Source organism: Nothobranchius furzeri, chromosome 11, assembly GCF_043380555.1.
Source record: "Nothobranchius furzeri strain GRZ-AD chromosome 11, NfurGRZ-RIMD1, whole genome shotgun sequence".
NCBI lineage: Eukaryota > Metazoa > Chordata > Actinopteri > Cyprinodontiformes > Nothobranchiidae > Nothobranchius > Nothobranchius furzeri.
The window spans coordinates 64,052,691-64,072,681 of NC_091751.1; the positions used below are offsets into that span (position 1 = coordinate 64,052,691).

A 19,991-nucleotide genomic window follows, 5' to 3' on the forward strand; every position below is an offset into this window, starting at 1 on the left:
TTTGGGTAAATAACGTAATACCAGCACTGTCCACCGGGGGCAGCAGGCTGACTGGATGAAGAGGTATTGCGCATGTCTGTTTTTGTGTTATTCGACAAACATGGCGGCGCCCCGCTTGACAGCAGTCCGAGCAACCCTAACAGGTAAAAAACACGATAAACGTGAACTCACGTGATGAAGCCACCAAGTTAGCTTTTAATTCCACGTGTCGAACGCTAAATTAACCTATAAATATTTAGGGTTTCGTTGTTGGACGTTTACTCAAACACGTTTCCGGTAAACTAACCGGCGGGGAAGCGATGGAAGAAAAAGGTGATTTAAGGCTTAAATTCGTCCCTCAGGTTTCTCCACCTGTCGGTTTCTCTTCACGCATCGCTTTCAGACCCCAACAGTGTGCCGTCATTCCCGGCTACATGTTCAGTCCTCCGCCGGGCTGTGGAGCTCCAGGACCGAGCCGCAGCAGAGTGACCGGACAGGGGGCTCCGCTGGCGGCAGAGCCGAGGAGCAGGAGGAGATAGAGTACATTCCCAGGAGAAAGGCCCGGAACCCCATGATGAAGATCGGCTACGCCTGGTGAGCATGCACCCTCCCATCTGCATGAATGGTCCAACATCGGACGTGTTCCTTCTGTTCTGCAGCAAACCGCATGGTTCTGGTTTGTTGCGATGAGAACACCGGGCTCCGTCTCAAACCCACAGCTGGAGACGTACTTTTAGGCTGCTTCAGTGGGCTGGAGCTACATGAAACATTAACTCTTTTCTAGCTTTATTTCTATAAGATCAGCTTCAGGAGATCAATCCAAAGTTTTTATTTATTATGGAAGTTGCTTCCTCCTAGTGCTGCAGGAGCTTCTACCTACAAAGGGATGCACACAAGTTCTCCAAACATATTTTACTGTATTTGAAGCCCTGTGGTCGAGGAAAGTGAGATGTCAGAGAAACTGTCATCTTAGCTACAGGAGCAACTGATTACTGCCATGAGTTCAAATGTAGACATTTAAAAAAGCTCACCGTTCACTGTTAAACATCAAACATCACCTTATTTGGTTTTCTGCTGCAGGGTTAGAAATGCTCATCTCTGTTTGGAGCTGATGATCTTTCAACAACACCAAAAAACAGTAAACCATCTCAATTCAGGAAGCATGTATTTATTAATGTTGGCGAGGAGCTTTCTCTGTGATCAAACATCCATGAAAGTTATCTCTAGTTTAGTGTTTTGTCCTCCTGAACATCAGTGCCTGCAGAAGCAGACGAGTGTTTGCTAACGGTTCCTGCTGTTGACTACACCTTCAGCGAAACAGCTGTTTAAACAGTTTTTGTGGACTTTAGTTCAGAAACAAACTGTTTTAAAACATCTGCCCCAGTTCGCTGTGCACCTGCTGTCCTAAACTGGACGCATGTCATCATAGAAATTACCTCAACAGCGGAAACACGTCACTGATCATTTGTGAAGCTCCAGCTCTGTGAAAAGTATCATGTTATTTATTTCTGCTGCAGTTTTTTTTAGGATATTTGAATCAAATCAGAACACCGACCTAGTGGCTCTCCAGCCTGAACGAACTACACATCTATTTCCTGATCTGACGTGAAGTTTATATGGATAATGTTCACAATGAGTAAAAAGACATAGCGTGATGTTGGTTATTAACTGAAGCATTCCCCTCTCGGTTTAGGATGATTGGCCTACCTACTGGCATCGTCGGTTTCCTCCTCGCCAAGAGACAAGTGGACAAAAACCGTCTGAAGCAGATGAAGATCAGACAGAGGATGAAACAATCGAATGAGGGCGAATATGAAGGGAGTCGCTATCTGCAGCAGGAACGCCGCTCTAAACTGGACCAGTGACGCACAGCGTGGTAGTTATTAGGCGTGGACTCCTGAGTGAGGACTACTTATGGGGAAGATTTATTTAATAAAAGGAATGTGAACCAGGAGACTCAAGAAAAAGTTTAATATTAAAAAGTCAAACAGATTCTAATAATATGTATTTACAACGTTTCACCTCTCTGCTTTTTATCCCGTCTGTCTGAATAAAGGCTCTGTGTATCTTTGGCTTGTTTATACGTAAAGAAGCGTGGCGCTCCAGCAGGGTGCGGCTTTTGAACTTAAATCCCAGTAATGTGGAAAAATCTCCGCCCTGCTGGGAAACACTCCCTAATCTGACTGAACACTAACAAATGCACAGAAGTGTCTTCATGCCATAAAGCAGACCTCTTCTCCGAACCACCAAGGAATTATTTAGAGCTGTGTGATATAAAGTAAGCTGAGAATAATGTTCATCCCTGGTAGAGGAGAAACGACAGCTGACACTCTAGTCCCATTAGATAAAGTATAAACGTGCTTTTTGGAGTATAGGTCTAATCTCAAACTCAGCCCTTAGATGTGTTCCCTGATTAGAAAAATGTATTTTTTTTTCCTGGAAAAGGAGATGAAAATAAAGTAGAGACGGCAGCTTGATGCGCCACAGCCCCCAGCTGACCCAGTTTGCACGCTGAAAGTTTCATTTGGTAGCAGCTCCTATAATCTGCAGCAGGAACAAGAAGATTTGGACGATGTCGACGTAGATCGAGAGAGCAGCAAACACATACTCCTCCTCACTGATCGAGTGCTTCCTGTTTCCTATCAGCAGCTGTGTGTGGTATGCCAGGAACTGCAGAACGCAAAGAAAAAGCAAGAGTATGTTTAAAAAAGAAGGCGTGTGGAACACTTTGAAACTCGGCTCTGTAGGAAATGACTCACCAGAGTGAAAGCTATGGCTCCGATCGCTGCATAAAGCATGTGAAGCCACAGGATCTGTAAGGACACAGCAGTTTGGAAACAGAAACTAGAGGGGCTGTGGCCGATGAATTAGTGTTGCTTGCTGAGATCAGCTCTCACTCACGTATTTGAAGGAAAGCACAATAGCTGTAATGATTCCAGTCACAAATACCACAATCCCAAGGACACAGAAAAGGCCCTGGCACTTGGTGAAGTCCACCTGGAAGTTCAAACGTGCAAATGGTTACTGAAGAAACACACTGCAGCAGTTGCAGACTTACATACACACACACACACCTTTGTCTGGAAGCAGAAGACTGTGACGGCGATACACACGACTGCGGTGATGCCGAGAGCCAGAAACACAGCTTTGGTGTCGTAGTAACTGAAACCAAAACCAGACAGGCTGTAAAAACGATCAGGTTATTTAGGAGTTTTTCTTTCTCGTATTTTACCTGGATATAGTGCCAGTCATGTAGGACAAAGCCAGAGTCTGAAAAAACAAGAAATTATTTATAGTTACTAAAAATGGTCAGAATGCTTGAAAGGCTAAGCTCTCGATTTACCGGTCGATCTATGTTCCGACCCTCAACTGTGGTCGTGAGCTTTGTGTAGTGACTGAAAGAACGAGATCGCGGGTGCAAGCGGCTGAAATGAGTTTTCTCACATTAAATTAGCTAACTTTAATACGGATATGTAGCTCTTATGTTGTGAATTATGATAGAAAAGATGCCAATGACTCTAAAGTGTACAGGTGAAACTCTAAAAAATGACAATATTGTGCAAAAGTTAATTTATTCCAGTAATTATCTTAAAAGGTGAAAGTAACATATGAATGCAAAGTTGTGATGATTATGGCTTACAGCTGATGAAAACCCCACATTTAAAATCTCATATAATGACAATATTGTGAAAAGGTGTCACACTAATCAGCTGATGAATCCAGAACACCTGCAAAGGGTTCCCGAGCCTTTAGATGGTCTCTCAGTCTGAGCTGGATTTAGGGCTGGGCGATATGGCCTAAAATAAATATCGTAATATATCGAGGATTTCACCTCGATAACGATAAATGGACGATAACTACAGGTATGTGCAGTGACAAAAGTTGTCCACTAGATGGGGCTGTCACATGTATTACGTAGAGTCACATTTTTACGTGACTCAAGGTGGTACAGCTTCGTTGCCAACCTACACACATCTATTCATTTTTTATTATCGAATTTACTGACATGGGAAAAAATTATCTCAATAAGAGTCAGAAATATCGTAAACGATAAATTTTCAATTTATTGCCCAGCCCTAGCTGGATTCCTGAAATAAATGAATTTTTGCAGCATATTCTCATTTTTAGTTTCACCTATGAGGTCACGTTTTTATAATTGTTTGACCGTATCCATTGCCTCCGGTGTCCTTTTTATCTTGAACAGCGCTTTCCAAAATCATCAACCACACCTTTAATTGGAGCATCACAGATATACAGATATATATATATATATATATATATATATATATATATATATATATATATATATATATATATATATACTCAAGTCTTAAAGGACACTGTTGGGTCCAAAAGTTTAACAACTGGAAACAGTTTACTTGGCATAATGATAAAACAGCAAAGAAGAAAAGATAAATCTGTGTATTTGCATAAATTTGCTGTTTGAGCTGACCCGACCGTGTCTGATGCAAACAGCTGACTGTGACGACTCACTGCTGACATCTTTAGCTCTGAGGCCACATTTCACAAGAAGAACTTACAAAGATGAGCAGCAGAATGACGTTCCAGGGGAACTTCCTCCTGAAAAACAAAAGTTGTTTTAGTAATAAATAAAAACACGACAATCATCAGAAGTGAAATTTGTGTTTCTCTCACCGTGGGCCCTTACAACACACCAGCACTATGTGGGTGATGAAATAAATGGCACTTAAAATACAAAACAAAAGCATTGATGTAGAAATGCATCTGAATTCACCTTTAGGTCAATGCAACAGTGGTACTGAGGTGAGACTTACTACGATGCCCAGTAAACGGCCGGGTTCCTCTGAACAAATGTCCTAACAGGGACACTGGGAACCAGAAACCATTAACAGAACCAGAGTTAGCATTTAGGTTCTTAACATTCGCAGCTCGTCTCTTACAAATAAACCTGTGGAAGATAAAATACTCACGCAAATGTGAAGATGGCCACGATGGCGGTGGTGAGGAGGAGCTGAGACGCCAAAATCATATAAACCTAGAACCACACGGGTGGAAAGTAAAACTGAAGTCAGCAATGGGTCTGCATGAAGAACATGTTCATTTCAATCAGTGAAAATTCACGTATAATATTAAACATTAGCTTTCTATGAAAATATTTCCTCACTAATTACAGTTTAATAGTTCACCTTGTTCGAAAAGATAAATGTTTTTGAATCCATCATTTTTTGCGCTTTACCTTTCTGATGAAGGCGTGTCGAATGCTCAGGTTGTCCCAACCGCTGCCACTTGCTGCAAAATCGTCACCTGTATTGCCAAGGAAATGGAAAAATGATCAGAAACTACAAAGAGAAGCACCTGATAAAGGGATCATCTTCACTGAAAACAAAAAGGTTTTCCTTTGTTTTATTAATCATCACAAACACACGCTCACTTAGATTTGTTAACCCCGCTAGAGGCCAAGGGTTCATGGGTCTCACCTGAGTTCAGGACATCTGATGGAATGGTAGGAGGGATTATAGGAGGCATGGGGGGAGGAGGAGGGTAGTAGCCTGGACCTGGAGGCCCAGAGGGTTGAGGTTGTCCTGGGTAAGGACCGGGAGGATATCCCCCTGGCTGGCCCGGGTACAGAGGGACATTTGGACTAGCAGGGTAGGGAGCAGGGGGCTGGCCTGGCTGAAGACCACCGAAGCTGGGGAAGCCGTACGCCGGCGGTGCTGGAGGGTAGCCCCCGCCCTGAGGCCCAGTGAGAGGGCCACGTGAGTCATCGTAGGCTGGGGGGTAGTCTGACCTGGACATTGATGCCTTTGAGAGGAGAAGCAGAAAAATAAATTAGTTTTTCATTCTTTATTTAATGTTGTCTGAAAGAAATTGGAGCTTGGTGAGTAAAAACCAAACATGATAATAGAAAATGGAGTTTTCAAAACATCATTTTTATTTTCAGTGAGTAAAATGTTGACGTCAAGCAGCATTCATGTTTTTGTAAAGAAAAAGAAAATCAAGGAAACCAAAAGTTCCAACATGTTCAACATTTCTGAAAGCATTAGAGAGTAAAGGTCGACCGATACTGACTTTTCTATTGCCGATATGTAGGAGTAAGGCTGGACGATATATCGATATTTTTAGAATATCGGTATAATTTTTTAACAAGATGACTTTATATCTTTATATTGATATAACTGGTCAAACTGCTATGCTAGCGATTAGCCGCTATGCTAGCGACATGTTGCTCCGTCTCTAAGCGGCTATTATGGGCTCGACACACGGGAGGCGACAAACGACCGCGATCAGCGAAATTTGTCGCTGTCGTTTTTATTACCCGTCACACGGGAGGCGATCCGTGGCCAGCGGCCAGCGGCAAAGCCGTCTACGCGTTCTGTTCCATGGCGAAATCGAAACTTCCGTTGTTTTGTTTGGCTGTGTCAGGTTGGAGGGAATTAAGGTTATTTAAGTGGTTCAGAGTTAAAAAAGCGGTAGATATGATGTTTCACAAGGTGCTGCTAGAGTTATGTGAAATCTTACTTCTGATTTTACTATATAAAACTAACAATCAACTTCTCCTCCATGTTTGCTCGGAGATGTACGGAGCATCCTGTCCGCTCATTGGTCAGTGAATGAAACCTCCGTTGATTGGTCCTCGCCCGAGCGACAGCGATGAAAAGTTGAAAATGTTTCAACTTTCTGGGATCGCGTCGATGGGTCGCACGTGCACGACACGTGCACGAGTGCAAACTTTCACACGCACGTTTTTTGCGTTTCGCTTGGTAGGAGGGAGACCCACGATTATCGCTTTGTCGCGCATGTCTCATTGAAAATGAATGGAGGAGAGGCGATGTCGCCTCCCATGTGTCGAGCCCATTACATGTATTCTCACAAGTTTGCTCAATCTGAGAGCCTCTGGGTAAATGTGCTGCTCTAAACTTTGCATTTGGCATCCTGCTTTTTAATTATTTGGGGACAACGGAGTTCTATGTCGTATGGCTCCGCCCTTTAAACCTCGCCTATTGGGAGTTAGTCCTTGACAACGACCAATGACTAAAGAACTTGAATGTATGCCCGCCTATCAGTTGGCCCTGGTCCTGTAAAGAGGTGCGAGGACCAAGGATCATCTCCTTTCACTTCTTCAACAGACCTGACCACTAGAGCTAACCTAGAAGAACGACCATCAAGACGAGCGAAGCTATTCGCCTATGCCAGTCCTGCAACGCGGCCTATATCATGCCCGGTGACCTCCACGCCAGATGCGACATCTGCCTCAGCCCCAAACACGCCGGCCTCGCCCTTACACCTCAAGCCACGTGCCACTTCTGCGAGCTTCTCCCGGCGGTCGAGAAGCTACGACGTGTGGACTATTTCACCGCCATCTCCGAGGAGATGTTCTCAGCGGCCGACACTGTCCCACTGGAAGAGGTCATGGACATTTTTGACGCTCGTCAGGACCCGTCTGATTCTGCTCTAGCTGGCTGTTCTGACACGGAGCGGCTCAGCTGCGCAGGATCCTCGTATATATCCCCAGAGGCTGCGGACCACCGGGCTCCCGAATGGGACCCGAACCCAGTCCTCCTGGCTATCCCCGCACCGCTACCTGCCATTCGAGCACTGCTCCACGAGCTGCCTGCCATTATTTCAGTGGCGGCAGTCTACAAAGGGCTAACCGTCCCCACTCCCGCCCCTCCTAAGTCGGACGACGCCAGTTTGGCGCGAACCCAACCCACTGCCCTGACCCAGTTTTTCCTCAGTTCCCGGCAGCGATGGACTACTGGAACAGCTCAAAGGCGGAGCCCGCCCGGCTCAGGGCTCCTGTCTAGTCTTACACTTCAATCACCAGGGTGGAGCACCTTTACGAGCATGGCTTCCCGGTTGTCCCACCCTTGGAGCCCAATTTGCCTTCTCTGCTCAGAGCCAAGGTCAAGATGGTGGGCCGGCGGGTGGTTCCTGCCGCCAAGAACGAGCAGCATCTGGCTCGGTTCGCTAACCACTCTCTTCAGTGTGCAGCACAGATCAGCGCAGCTTCGAACAACATTGCCCTGATCGCCTACGGAATCTCCAAGTCGACGTAGACGTGTGACCTGCCTGATGAGCCTAAGAACCTCATCTGCAAATCGGCTGACACCATTTTAAATCTGTGTGCCACCAATCTGGACTGTGCAGCCCGCATCTCCGCCTGGCAGACTTTGATCCATCGGCTCCTATGGCTCGGTGCCCTCCCATCCATCCTGGACCAGCTGTACAAAGACATGCAGGAGGGACCAATCAGCTCGGACGTGCTGTTTGGGTCCCACTTCCACGATGCCGTTGAGAGGGCTCAGAGATCAGCTGACCTTTCCGCCACTGTTCGCAGCCTGGTTCGGCCTCGGTCCAGTCGTCAGCCCCGTACCTCCCCAGAACCTGGGAGGACTATCGTGGACCAAAGAGATGCTGCAGCCATCAGCCCGGCCCCAGACTGGCGCAGAGCCAGCCACTAGCAGCGACTCCGGAACCCCTGGCTCGCCACCCACCGGCTCAACGTGCCAGAGCGAACCGACCTCTTGCCCCAACCTGGACCTGACAGTCCCCACAATGTGCACAAGAAGAACCCAAGGAAATTACTTCTTGGGGGAAATGTGTGTGATTTCATGGTGTTTGTGACAAACCCTGTTTTGAAATAAAACATTTAAACCGTTTAAAGAGCTATATCCTGTCACAGCCCTCTACGGCCAGCTCGAATAAGCAGTCTGCTGTTTTTCCACACGTTTCCCACACCAAGCCCAACTCCTTCCTCCAAACACCTGTCACGGGTTAGGGTTGAGTCATTACCGGTCTCCTCCGCCCCACTTACTCCGTACAGACGCTTGGGCCATCCAGTGAGGAGGACCGTGTCATTACACAGCAACTCAGTCAGCTCAGCGGGCGCCCGCTCTGCCTTCAAACGGAGCGTTCTCCCCGTTGTATGTGATGTAAACCAGCATGATGAGGCTTCTTTACATTCACTTCAGCCACCAAAACGAGCTGTCACTCCTGATTTTCTCCCCTCGGCGCGCGCTTTGGAGCCTTTCCCGCGCTCGCACTCTGGGCTATTTTTTGCATGCGGCTGACGCGCGGCAGTGTACCCCGCACTCGCCGGTGCAGCACAAGTGACCCGTTCATCCTAATGAATCTCGCTCAGCATCACAGTCACACGCTGTCATGACTCATGCCCACACGCCTCCATCCTCAGGGAGCTCGGCTTCTACTGCACTGCAAATTAGCAGCCTGTCCTTTCCCCACCGGCACCCCAAGGGTTGCCCCCCGATATCCTTTCGGGTCAAGCGACGGCGGCAGGGGCCCGAACCTGGATTTTGGACGCAATGCAGGCCCAGACACTGGGCATGCGCCCACTGTCAGAACGCGCCCAAGACTGAAGCCGCGTGTGTCACATGAACAAATGGATTTGGGACATCATTTGCAACGGCAACAAGCTGCAGTTTCAGTGCCGCCCACCCCCGTTCTCGGGGATTGTGGAGACAAAACTGACATCAGCACCTCAAGCCTCCGCCCTTGAGGAGGAGTTGAGCTTATCCCATTCTGTGGGCAATTGGTGGTCCCCCCACACGGATGCCCACATAAACATTCTGGAACTCATGTCGGTGCAGAATGTGATATTACATTTTGCCCCCCTCCTCCGGGGCCAACATGTACTGATTCACACAGACAACCAAGTCGCCATGGCTTACTTAAATCGCCAGGGCGGGACTTGCTCAGTCTCACTCCTGAACGTGGCCAGGAAGTTGCTCTGCTGGGCTCATGTCTACCTCCTGTCAATCAGAGCTGTCTACATTCCAGGAATCCTGAATGTGAGTGCGGATATCATGTCCAGAGGGGGTCCATGTCACTCAGAGTGGCGTCTCCATCCCGACCTGATCTCTCGGATCTGGACTAGGGTTGTCACGGTGTGAAAATTTAACCTCACGGTTATTGTGACCAAAATTACCACAGTTTTCGGTGTTATCGCGGTATTTTTTTTAACGCATTACATTTTCAGACAACTACATAAACCCTGTATGTCAGGAAAATATTGTCCTGAGTTTGTGTCTAAATTTTGCCTAAAATGTGTTATTTTGTAATTATGTTGTTTATTTACATTTTTTCCCTTTAGTCTTTAAAATACCAATATTTGCCCACAGCTTCTTATTTTTTGTCTGTTTGATGTCATCATTTTAAAAATATTAGTTCAGATGATACTCAGTACTCAAGTAGCCTTCTAATCAGATACTTTTTTTTTTACCCTTACTTGAGTAATAAACTATATCAGGAAAATATTGTCCTCGGTTTGGGTCCTTCCAGTGAGCTTTGCAGATGTGGGAAAATGTCATCAGGCAGTAATCATTGTTAAATTCATGATTATTCTCGGAGAGAGACCAACTCTTATCTGCCCCTGGGAGTCCCATAATGCATAGCGTCATTTCAACATGGGGGTGTCCGCGGCACGGTTTATATGCAGGTAGCGGCGCTGCGGCTGCTTTATATAGCGACTCGTTGCGTTCTCCCTCAACCCAAATCGTCGGATCACGCATTTTAGCTAAAACGCTAACGTTAGCTTGCCTTGCGTTGACTGTAGAGTTGTGGGTGATGGTCACGCAGATGTGTCATGAGATTTGAAGCGTTTCTGCCTTTCACAGACACTTTTTCTGCACGTGCTGCAAACAGGATAGTCGTCTTCTATCAACCGTCCCTCTGCATTCTTCAGATATCCAAAAAATGCCTGTACTTCCCACTTTGTCTTCTTTGAGGGATAATAAATGTCCTGAGCGCTGCCGTCTCCTCCTTTGACCATTATTTCAGCTTTAGCTTCAAGAAAGTGTTGGTTGTAATTTAACAACATCATGCACCACAAAGTTTCTAGTAAATCAGATGAATAACGCAAAGTGTAAAAATTCATGACCCCAATCAAGTATTAGATTTGCTTTGAAAGTTTCAAAAAAAAAACATTGAGTACCTGATTAACTCGATCTAATTAGGCGGCTGCATCTAATCGAGCCTAGCAAACATAAAGAAGACGAAGTTTGTTCCACGAGGAGGCAGTGGAGCCTCGCTAAAGCTAACGGGCCTCGCTGACACCCAACTGCAGCTTCTCTCATAGTTTTATAACACTAGCTTGAGAGACATGGAGTGATGTGCATTTTCTGTGTTTTATTGTGATGTGGGTGTAAAATGAATATAAAGAGTTTAATCCTGTTTGAAAAACTAAAGTTTGGTTTTAGGTTGGTGTGTTTGCACACACACACACACACACACACACACACACACACACACACACACACACACACACACACACACACACACACACACACACACACACACACACACACACACACACACACACAGCCTGGATCACTTTTAGGGAAAACATCTGTTGTGTCAGGTTAACAAGAACATGTGGAGCAGATTAACAGTGTGGTTCCTGAAAACCACCGTAGGACCTGGAACCGCCATATGATCTGCGAGGAAATGTCTAACGTGCACGCACACACACATACACACGCCCACGCCCTCACACTGCTGTCAGTGGGGGGAAAAAACAAGTAAAATGCATCATTTAAATGCCTCTAAAGTTGATTTACTGTCTAAAAACAGTTTGCAACCATGTTTCCCCCAAACACAACACTAATCCCCCAGGTTTAAAGTAAGTTTAAACTAGATCATTATCATGCCCGTCCTTCTGACAGCGTTTCAGAGCAGAACGGTTTCGCTCTTGAACGGAGCTTTTAGGGGAATAAACACACAGTGAAAGAATTTGGGAGCTGGCTCCACCTCTGGCTGCTGTTACGTCAGCACTCAACAACAGGGCGGGAACGTCAGTGGAAAGGAGCGGTCACAGAATAAGCAGCGCGGCCGATCCCTTTTCAGCCACCGTGGCGGTTACACAGAAATGTTTCATGATGGTCTGACTCTGTTCTGAAAGGTTAAACAACATGATGTTGCTCTTTTAACCACCAACATGAGTCATCGTGTGGTTCTGAGTCAGTGTGTAATGTATGCAGTCACGGTGACAGATACAGGTGTGTGTCTGAGTTAGTTTGCTGATAAAGCCTGAGAGCAGCAGGTATCAGGGCACGGACACAGAGGAATGTTCTGTCATGGTGGGAATCCTTAAGTCAAGAGAAGAAGAAGAAGAAAGCTAGAGCCAGTTTGGCAAAGTACTTCTCTTGTTTTGTTATATCTCTTCATTCTAGGCACCTGTTCATCCAAAAACCTCAAAGTTCCTGCACGAAGGGACAATTTTTTTATCTTTTTACATGAACGTTATAATCGCCGTCTTAACTGTTTTAGGGAGGCTCCTGAACATTTAAGAGAAATATGAATTTACACCCGACAGGATTGATAAGCTAACGGCTAGTGCAGACAGTTACGTCGTAGCGGTCTATGAAAAGGAGCCATGAGACAACACACACAAGAGACCAGGGTCAAAGGTTAATTTGTCTTTTAAAGCTACAGAAATGTCATTTTTGCTGGAGAGAAGAGCCACCTGTTCCCAGTAAAAGATGCACTTTTATTTAAATACTCATTCATGCTGAAAGGTTTAACCTTTATTTGTTTTGTGTTAATTTTGTCATTTGGACCCTAGACAGAACAGCAGAAGTATCTGAAGACATCAACTTGGAATTTGTTCAGAGCCGAAGAAACAAGCTTCACATAGAACTGCAAAATTAAACTCAACGTTTGTGTCAGATCATAGATTACGTAGATATTGTTCATTAAAATGTGCCTGCTTCTTGTCTCCATCACCTCTATGTGGTTTAAAACAACATTTCTCATTTTGTTTTACGTTGTCCATTCAACACACATCACATCAAAGTTTGTCCTGGCTAGGGATGCAACGATACCACTTCTTTCCAAACCAATACGATACCGATACTTGGATCCGAGTACTCGCCGATACCGATTACAGATACTTCTACCACATAAAATAATGCAATGAATTGGAATACAGGTTTTATTTTATTTTCTGTTTTCAACAGGAAAAGACTGTGAGGTAGATAAAAAGTAAAATATGTTAATATAAATTATCACAAAACTAAAATATTCAAGCAACTGCATTGGTATCAGTTGCTGGTATCTGTTAACTTTTACCGATACCAGTATCAGTATCGGTGCATCCCTAGTCCAGGCTTCCTTTAAACGCCAAACATAGGTTTCACTGGTTGTTTTTTATTTTTAAATGTATATTTATTAAGGTATTTAAATAGGGCTGCAGCTATCGAATATTTTTGTAATCGAGTACTCTATCGAATCTTTTATCGATTAATCGAGTACTCTAATATGTTACTCTTTTGCGTTTTTGAACCATTATATCAAATAGCATGTTATAAAATATGAAAGACCTCTTGAAATGAGAAAGCAATTGCCAGTTATTCTTCAAGTTTTATTCAAAATTAGTTTTCAAAACTTCAGCACTTGAACTTTACTTCACAGTAAACAAATGTGAGCGGCTGCGGCCCTAACAGCACCAGAACCGCTCAAGGCGCATGTGCAAACATGGCTCGCCAGCTGTTTCCCTATTAACACACATTCGTTTTAATTTCTACACTTTTTGTTGTCTCACACAATAACAAGGATTGTCGAAAGCATGTTTGCCGTGGTTATGTCAAATTATACTGATCACAAAACATTTATGTACTTTCTTTCGTTTTCCTCCGCCACTCATAAATATATAATATAAATATAATTGTCAGTAGCATTCGGTTTAATGATCAACTGTCTTTTGTTGTACTCTCTTTTAAGAAAGAGTCTGGAAGAACAGCATTTTGTGTTAAAGCACCAGTAGACTGGAATAGACTCCCCACGGAGATACGGTAGATTACTTCTTCCCGATTATTTAAAAATACTTTTGACTCACATGTTGCATCAGTTTGTAATAGGGCTGCAACAACGAATCGATAAATTCGATGAAAATCGATTACTAAAAGCGTTGGCAACGAATTGCGTCATCGATTCGTTGTGTCGCACAACTCTTCCAAAAGCGCCCCCCCCTTCCCGCCCGCCATTGCGCGCAGACCAGAGCAAGTCAGATCAGCGCGAGGGAGAGCCGGCAGATCAGCGCAAGGGAGAGCCGGCAGATCAGCGCGAGGGAGAGCCGCAGATCAGCGCGAGGGAGAGCCGCAGATCAGCGTGAGGGAGAGCCTACCGGCAGATCAGCGCGAGGGAGAGCCGGCAGACTTGCGCTGCTGCGAACCGGTTCCGCATTGTTGCGCAACGATCCAGGCTGCTGCTTCCAGCACACGGTCCATTCTCAAAGTGGCGCAACCAAAAAACTATAGTTTGCACACGATCGTTCATGTCCGCACATGTTCTCTATTTTCTGTCTTATTTGTGCCTGAAGCTCGCTACTGCGGAGCTCATCACCTGTGCTGTGGTGATGTCACCTCACGCAGCATCGAAAACGCGCTCTGAGCTTTTCGGTCAGGAGATCCCTTTGATCTGCTCAAAAGTAACCGATGAGGTGAAAAGGTAAGAATCCAGGCAACAGATTTTCTGGAGAATTATGAGGAGATGCAGGAAGATGAGAGACAGTCAGGACAGGAAAATAGTTCAATAAAAACAAGAAAACAAAACAAAGTGTTGAAAAGTCAAATGTAGGTAGATTTATCTCCACTACACGTTTTTACCAGTAAAAAACAATAAGTTATACACATGTTATATTTATACATCTGATACAATTCAGATCACCTTCAAAACTCAGTCACACACCCAGGGCCGTTTCAAGACATTTTGGGGGCCAAGGCAAAATGCCCCCCCCCCCCCCCCCCAATAACTGGGCTCCCCAGAAGCCTCTGTGTAATCCATACCCTCTCCAGTAGTGTTAGTTATACAGTGTTTATAAAAGCCCCTCAGACATTACTGACATGTTCTAATATTATCAGATGAAAAACTAAATTATCAGACATGCTGTCTCATCTGCTGCTTTTCTTAACTTGCAAAAAGTAACAAAACCATGTGAAAGCCACTATTTGTGGATTCTCTGAAAGTTTCCATGGAGTGTGCGACAACTTATTTTTTCATTGATCCTATCGTCTAATCTCACAGCTGAAACAAGTATCCTTAATAATCTGTGCACAGGAAGCTTACCAATGCTGTAGTAAAACAAAAGGTATAATAATTTATTATTAATAAAACCTTGTTGCAGCACTAAAGCAGAAAAATTAGATTTTGCATTAATTATGCAAAATATTTACATATTAATTGTTTTAGAGCCCTTTAATTGGCAGAATCTGATATTAATTTAGTTCTTACAAAAAATGGGTCCCAACATGGTTTGTGTGGCGTTGCCATAGTGTGACGTCATAGACACAGATCCCTGTCCTCTTGTTTGGAAATGGAAATATGGTCACCCTACATTAAACAAACTGTCCACCCGGGCTTTTGCGCTGCACAGAGACGCTTCGCTGCCTACGACTGAACGTCAGTTGAGAGTCAGTCTCATGCAGACTGACCAATGAAGAGAGGGCCTCAAGTTAAGACCCTCTCCTCATTGGTCAGTCCACACGAGGTGGGTCAAAGGTTACTCTGGGCGGGTTACGTGTTGTCAGGCATTCAAGTATTGAGTATATTTACTGCATATTACAGTAAAATATTCTGTATGTGACCACATTATGGTGATCCTTGGGTCGTGATGATGGAGCCCTTGAATATTGTTGCCCAGGGTACAACAAAGTGTTAATCTGGCCCTGGTTCCGCCGTCACATTCCCGCAGAAACTGGTTGATCACACCGGGGCCAGACTACTAGCTTGTGGTTTTACAACCACAATGTCCTCAGAAGCAAAAATGCTTTTAAAAGGGAGGGAGGAGTCCTAACTGTTGCTGCAGGCGTGTTGTGTGAGAGTGCAGTTATATACTGGTTAATATATTTTTGGGTTCAGTTGCTTTCATGTGGCCTAATGTGAGTCTATTTGGGATCATTGGAATGATCAGCAGCATTTCTTGATGTGACTTTATGGCAGTTGCCCAGGGCATCATCACAAGGAGGATGGCATTCATTTACTTTTGTTTTATTTGGTATTTTTTCAGTCATTTTTGGAAATAGTGATCAATTTTGATTAATTCACAGCCTATGTTTAATTACATTTAAAATAAATGTCAACAGATGAGATCAAACAAAACAGATGAGAATTGCCCTTAAGCTGTTTAACTTGGACCAAGCATTTTAGGTCACAGATAGATGTAGCTTAGGGTCTCTGTCTATGCACCTTATAAGACAATTTAGGTGATGGCATGTTGTTTTTCTGCTATTGAACTGTTTTCTAATAATGTTGTGTTAAATAAAGTGAAGGAAGGAGAGAAATAACGTTTCCCTAGCAGTTTTTAAAAATTTCCCCATGTAATCCGATTAATCGATTAATCGTGTCGAGACCCCATCCGATTAATCGATTATCCAAATAATCGTTTGTTGCAGCCCTAGTTTGTAATTATAATTGTCTCTGAGGTTGTATCTGCTCTTGCATAATCATTCCTATGAAGTGAAGTTGCTTTTTTTTTTCTGAACAGAATGTGTAACAACTAAACACGCATCACTATGTATACGCAGCAAATCGGGCTGCACCATCACCCAGGAAATGATTGTATACTACTAGAACGTTTAGGTGTAGCAAATTACAGTCAGCTGATTTCAGTTGTTGTTGAACCAGGTGCGTGGTAAGAATAGGCTCCCTTCCTTAACTCATTCACTGGCAGCCGTTTCCTGATCAGAAAAGCCATTCGCTGCCAGCGTTTTTCAGCGTTTTCACAGTATTTTTTTTTTACCTCTTCTTTCCACCGGAGCCGTCAGCAGCGCGAGTCGGCCGCGTCTCAGGAGCAGCATGTCGCGGCCTTTATGCGCCGGTTCTATTTTCTATGAGCGACGCCTCTGAAACGGGTCAAGTTCAACATTTTTGAGGAAGGAAAAACAGGAAATCGGACGTGGAAACTGAGCGAAGCTCCCGAGATTTTCAGAATAAAGAAACATACTGCCTTCCGGTTGCTTTACTTTAAAAAAGTTACTAACTGTGCGGCCCCGTGAGAAGTTATCACCTAGCTAGCGGTCTCCTTTGTTTTTCAGGTCCGTATTGGCGATTATAAAAGGGACAGAACATAAAACACAAATCTTTTGGAGCCATGTTGTAGTTTTCTCCTGCTTGTTGTTGTGTTTGACGAAGTCACTCGTGTGACTTCGTGCTGTCGGTGACAGCTGCTCCCCTGCTGCTTCGCGTCTCGTGTGAAGGGCCAAGCAGCAGCTTACGCGAGCAAGACGTGCTGCTGCAGTAACGTGCTGCTGACGGCTCCGGTGGAAAGAAGGGGTTAGAGTCACAGAACGTTGCGCTCTAAAGCCGGGCGTACACTGTGCGACTTTTTCACTTTTTGAGCCGATTTTCCACTCGTGCGAGAATCCACGACATCGGGGCGAGTTTTGCGTCGGGCGTCGTGTAGTGTACAGGGGGTTACGAGAGGCGATTAACACCACGTGACCAGCTGCCGATCAGCAGTCGTGAGCTCGCACGGACTTCTGGCATGTTTAATATTTTGCTCGTCCCTCGTGAGGGTATCGCACTGTTGAAGCGGCGCTGCGAGCAGCTGCGACCCAAAAAGTATCAGAACCGCTCACGGCGCATGCGCAATCCTGCATCAACACCGCTCCCCGCTATTTCCCTAATAACACATGCTGTTCGTTTTTGTTTCTACACGTTTTTTTTACTCACAAAGATTGTCAAGAAAGCGTGTTTGTCGTGTTCATGTCAAATTAAACTGATCACAAAACACAGATTTACTTTCTTAATTTCGTTTTCCTCATCCAACCCCCATAAATGTGTGTGTCCTCCTGCAGCACTCCCGAAGGACAACAGGCAAAACAAGACAAAAAAGTCTGACGTGTTGAGTAAAAACTGCTATTTTTAGCATATTTTTAGGACCGACGTGTTGCTACCAGACGTACAGTGCATGACTCGTGAGATCTGCCCTGCGAGGAAGTCGTGCAGTTTGAGCTGAAGCTGAACGCTGCGAGTGAAAAAGTCGCAGTGTATGCCCGGCTTAAGATGATGTCAACACCAAAACTAACAAAACAAAAAAAGAGTAGACTCACCTCTTACTTCAGGAAGAATCTGCGCGTTTCGGGCGTTATTCGTTCTTACATAATCCCTTGTCGAATTGTGATCGGCAGAAGCTTTTCCGGTTCGCACCTCACTTTTTTTTACAGCAGCGGCCCAAAACCATCTCCTAACACGTGGATTTTCTGCTTCCTGGTCACGTGACGTGTGACGCATGCAGACGAAGATCGGCTTTTGTTTGTTCTCACGGTGCGGGGGCTCATTCCAATGCCCACAGTAAAAAAACGGTTGAATTTAAATGATGACTTTTGTCGTCAATGGCAGTTAATGAGTTAATTTTACTCAAAAAAAAACGTTTCCATTTTCTTGGCCTGGCCCCTGTCATGTACCCAAACTGATAAGATTTTTGCTTTGGAAGTGTGCGGCTGCCAGGTAAATAAAATGTTACAGTAAAAGTATTTTATTTCCTCCTGATTTGACACAATTTTGGACTTTAGGAAGTCTCCGTTAGCATATTTAAAGGCCATTAAAGACATGAATCTATAAAAAATAACTCAGGGGTTTTCAAACCTTTCAAACAAAACCGTCAAGTTAAAAGTCGTCATGAGCCACACAAACGGGGTCTGTTTTATTTAAAGACTTGTCATGTTGAGGTTATTTTTATGTGCTGCTCATAAATAAGCCTCTTTAGTAAAAACCTGTGGAAATAAATGTTAAGCACGTTTACACCAACAACCTCCTGGAGCATGACATCACCCCACGACCACAGAAAATCCCTCTGAGGGCCACACATGGCCCGCGGGCCGCGCATTGGACACGTCTAACTGAAGGTGCAGGATATCAAAAAACAAAAATGTCTGATCCGTTTTTAGTTAAAACCAGAGCTCAGGTGGTTTGAAGAGAACTCCCCTCCAGCCTGAACCGAGGAACTAAACACGTTTTCAGGTAAAACACACAGATTTCACCGCTCACACCGAAGCGACCAAACCAGCTAAACTCACCGATCTACGAGCCCTCCACCGGGTGCTAGTTAATCCCAGACGACTGAGTTATTTCCGGGTAGTCAGTCGTGTCCTCTCCACCTCCTGAAAACGGTTTTCCGTTGGTGCTGGACGGCCTGGGCGGTCCGCTGGGAGCTGCAGGAAAGATGTGAAGCGCCTGTTGACCAGGCTTCCTGGAACTGTGGGGAAGGCAGGGTGGGGTGAATCCGTCACACACACACACACACACACACACACACACACACACACACACACACACACACACACACACACACACACACACACACACACACCCACGCGCGCGCGCATAGGGAGGTACAAGGCTCCATAGACGCTGACTTCCTCTTCAACATTCTCAAATTTCTGAGAAACTATGCTGCTCATCATTCCTGCTCTCCTGCTAGGCATCTATCATAATAATAATAATAATAATAATAATAATAATAATAATAATAATCTGGATAATACATTTATTTTATTTCCCTAATATTATGACTAAACAATTAAAAGGAATCTCTTTATGCATTTGAAATATTTACTTACTGGTCATTAGGATTGATTGAAATCTTTATTTTGAACACAAAAAAAAAAGTACAACAACGTAGAATTCAAAGAGACAAATGATAATTACCTCAAAACAAACAGAAAAAGAAAACGAGCAGTCACAACTAATAACATTCATGTTCAAAAAGGAGCAGGAAGAAGCATAAGCTTATTTAATCCCACCCCTTTTCCATTATCTAGTAATAAATAGATATACCTACATATACACATACATATATGTTTCTATCTACATACATGCACATACACACCTATTCACAATTTCAGTAATCCCAGTAACACTTCATAGTATACACAACCTACATATATATATATATATATATATATATATATATATATATATATATATATATATATATATATATATACACACACACACACACATACCATCATACCCATGCCCCCGCAAAAAAGAAAATAAATAAATACATAATAAAA

The 19,991-nt window shown here is 44.3% G+C and overlaps 2 protein-coding genes across 2 annotated transcripts; one reads left to right on the forward strand and one right to left on the reverse strand.

Annotated features, from left to right (window-relative positions):
- Nucleotides 1–2,051, forward strand: si:ch73-71c20.5 (PNKD metallo-beta-lactamase domain containing). Its single transcript, XM_015957457.3, has 3 exons — nucleotides 1–143; nucleotides 342–573; nucleotides 1,673–2,051. Exons 1-3 carry the CDS (start codon nucleotides 56–58, stop codon nucleotides 1,842–1,844), a joined length of 492 nt encoding a protein of 163 aa, XP_015812943.3. The 5' UTR covers nucleotides 1–55; the 3' UTR covers nucleotides 1,845–2,051.
- On the reverse strand, nucleotides 1,934–19,168 carry tmbim1a (transmembrane BAX inhibitor motif containing 1a). The gene is made up of 12 exons (XM_015957456.3): nucleotides 18,993–19,168; nucleotides 5,439–5,763; nucleotides 5,198–5,265; nucleotides 4,932–4,996; nucleotides 4,776–4,829; nucleotides 4,636–4,686; nucleotides 4,521–4,560; nucleotides 3,212–3,249; nucleotides 3,054–3,141; nucleotides 2,881–2,976; nucleotides 2,739–2,792; nucleotides 1,934–2,649 (listed from the first exon to the last, which is right to left on the reverse strand). The coding sequence occupies exons 2-12, from the start codon at nucleotides 5,755–5,757 to the stop codon at nucleotides 2,500–2,502; spliced, it is 1,023 nt and encodes a 340-aa protein (XP_015812942.1). The 5' UTR covers nucleotides 5,758–5,763; nucleotides 18,993–19,168; the 3' UTR covers nucleotides 1,934–2,499.
- Between the last annotated feature and the right edge of the window lie 823 nt (nucleotides 19,169–19,991).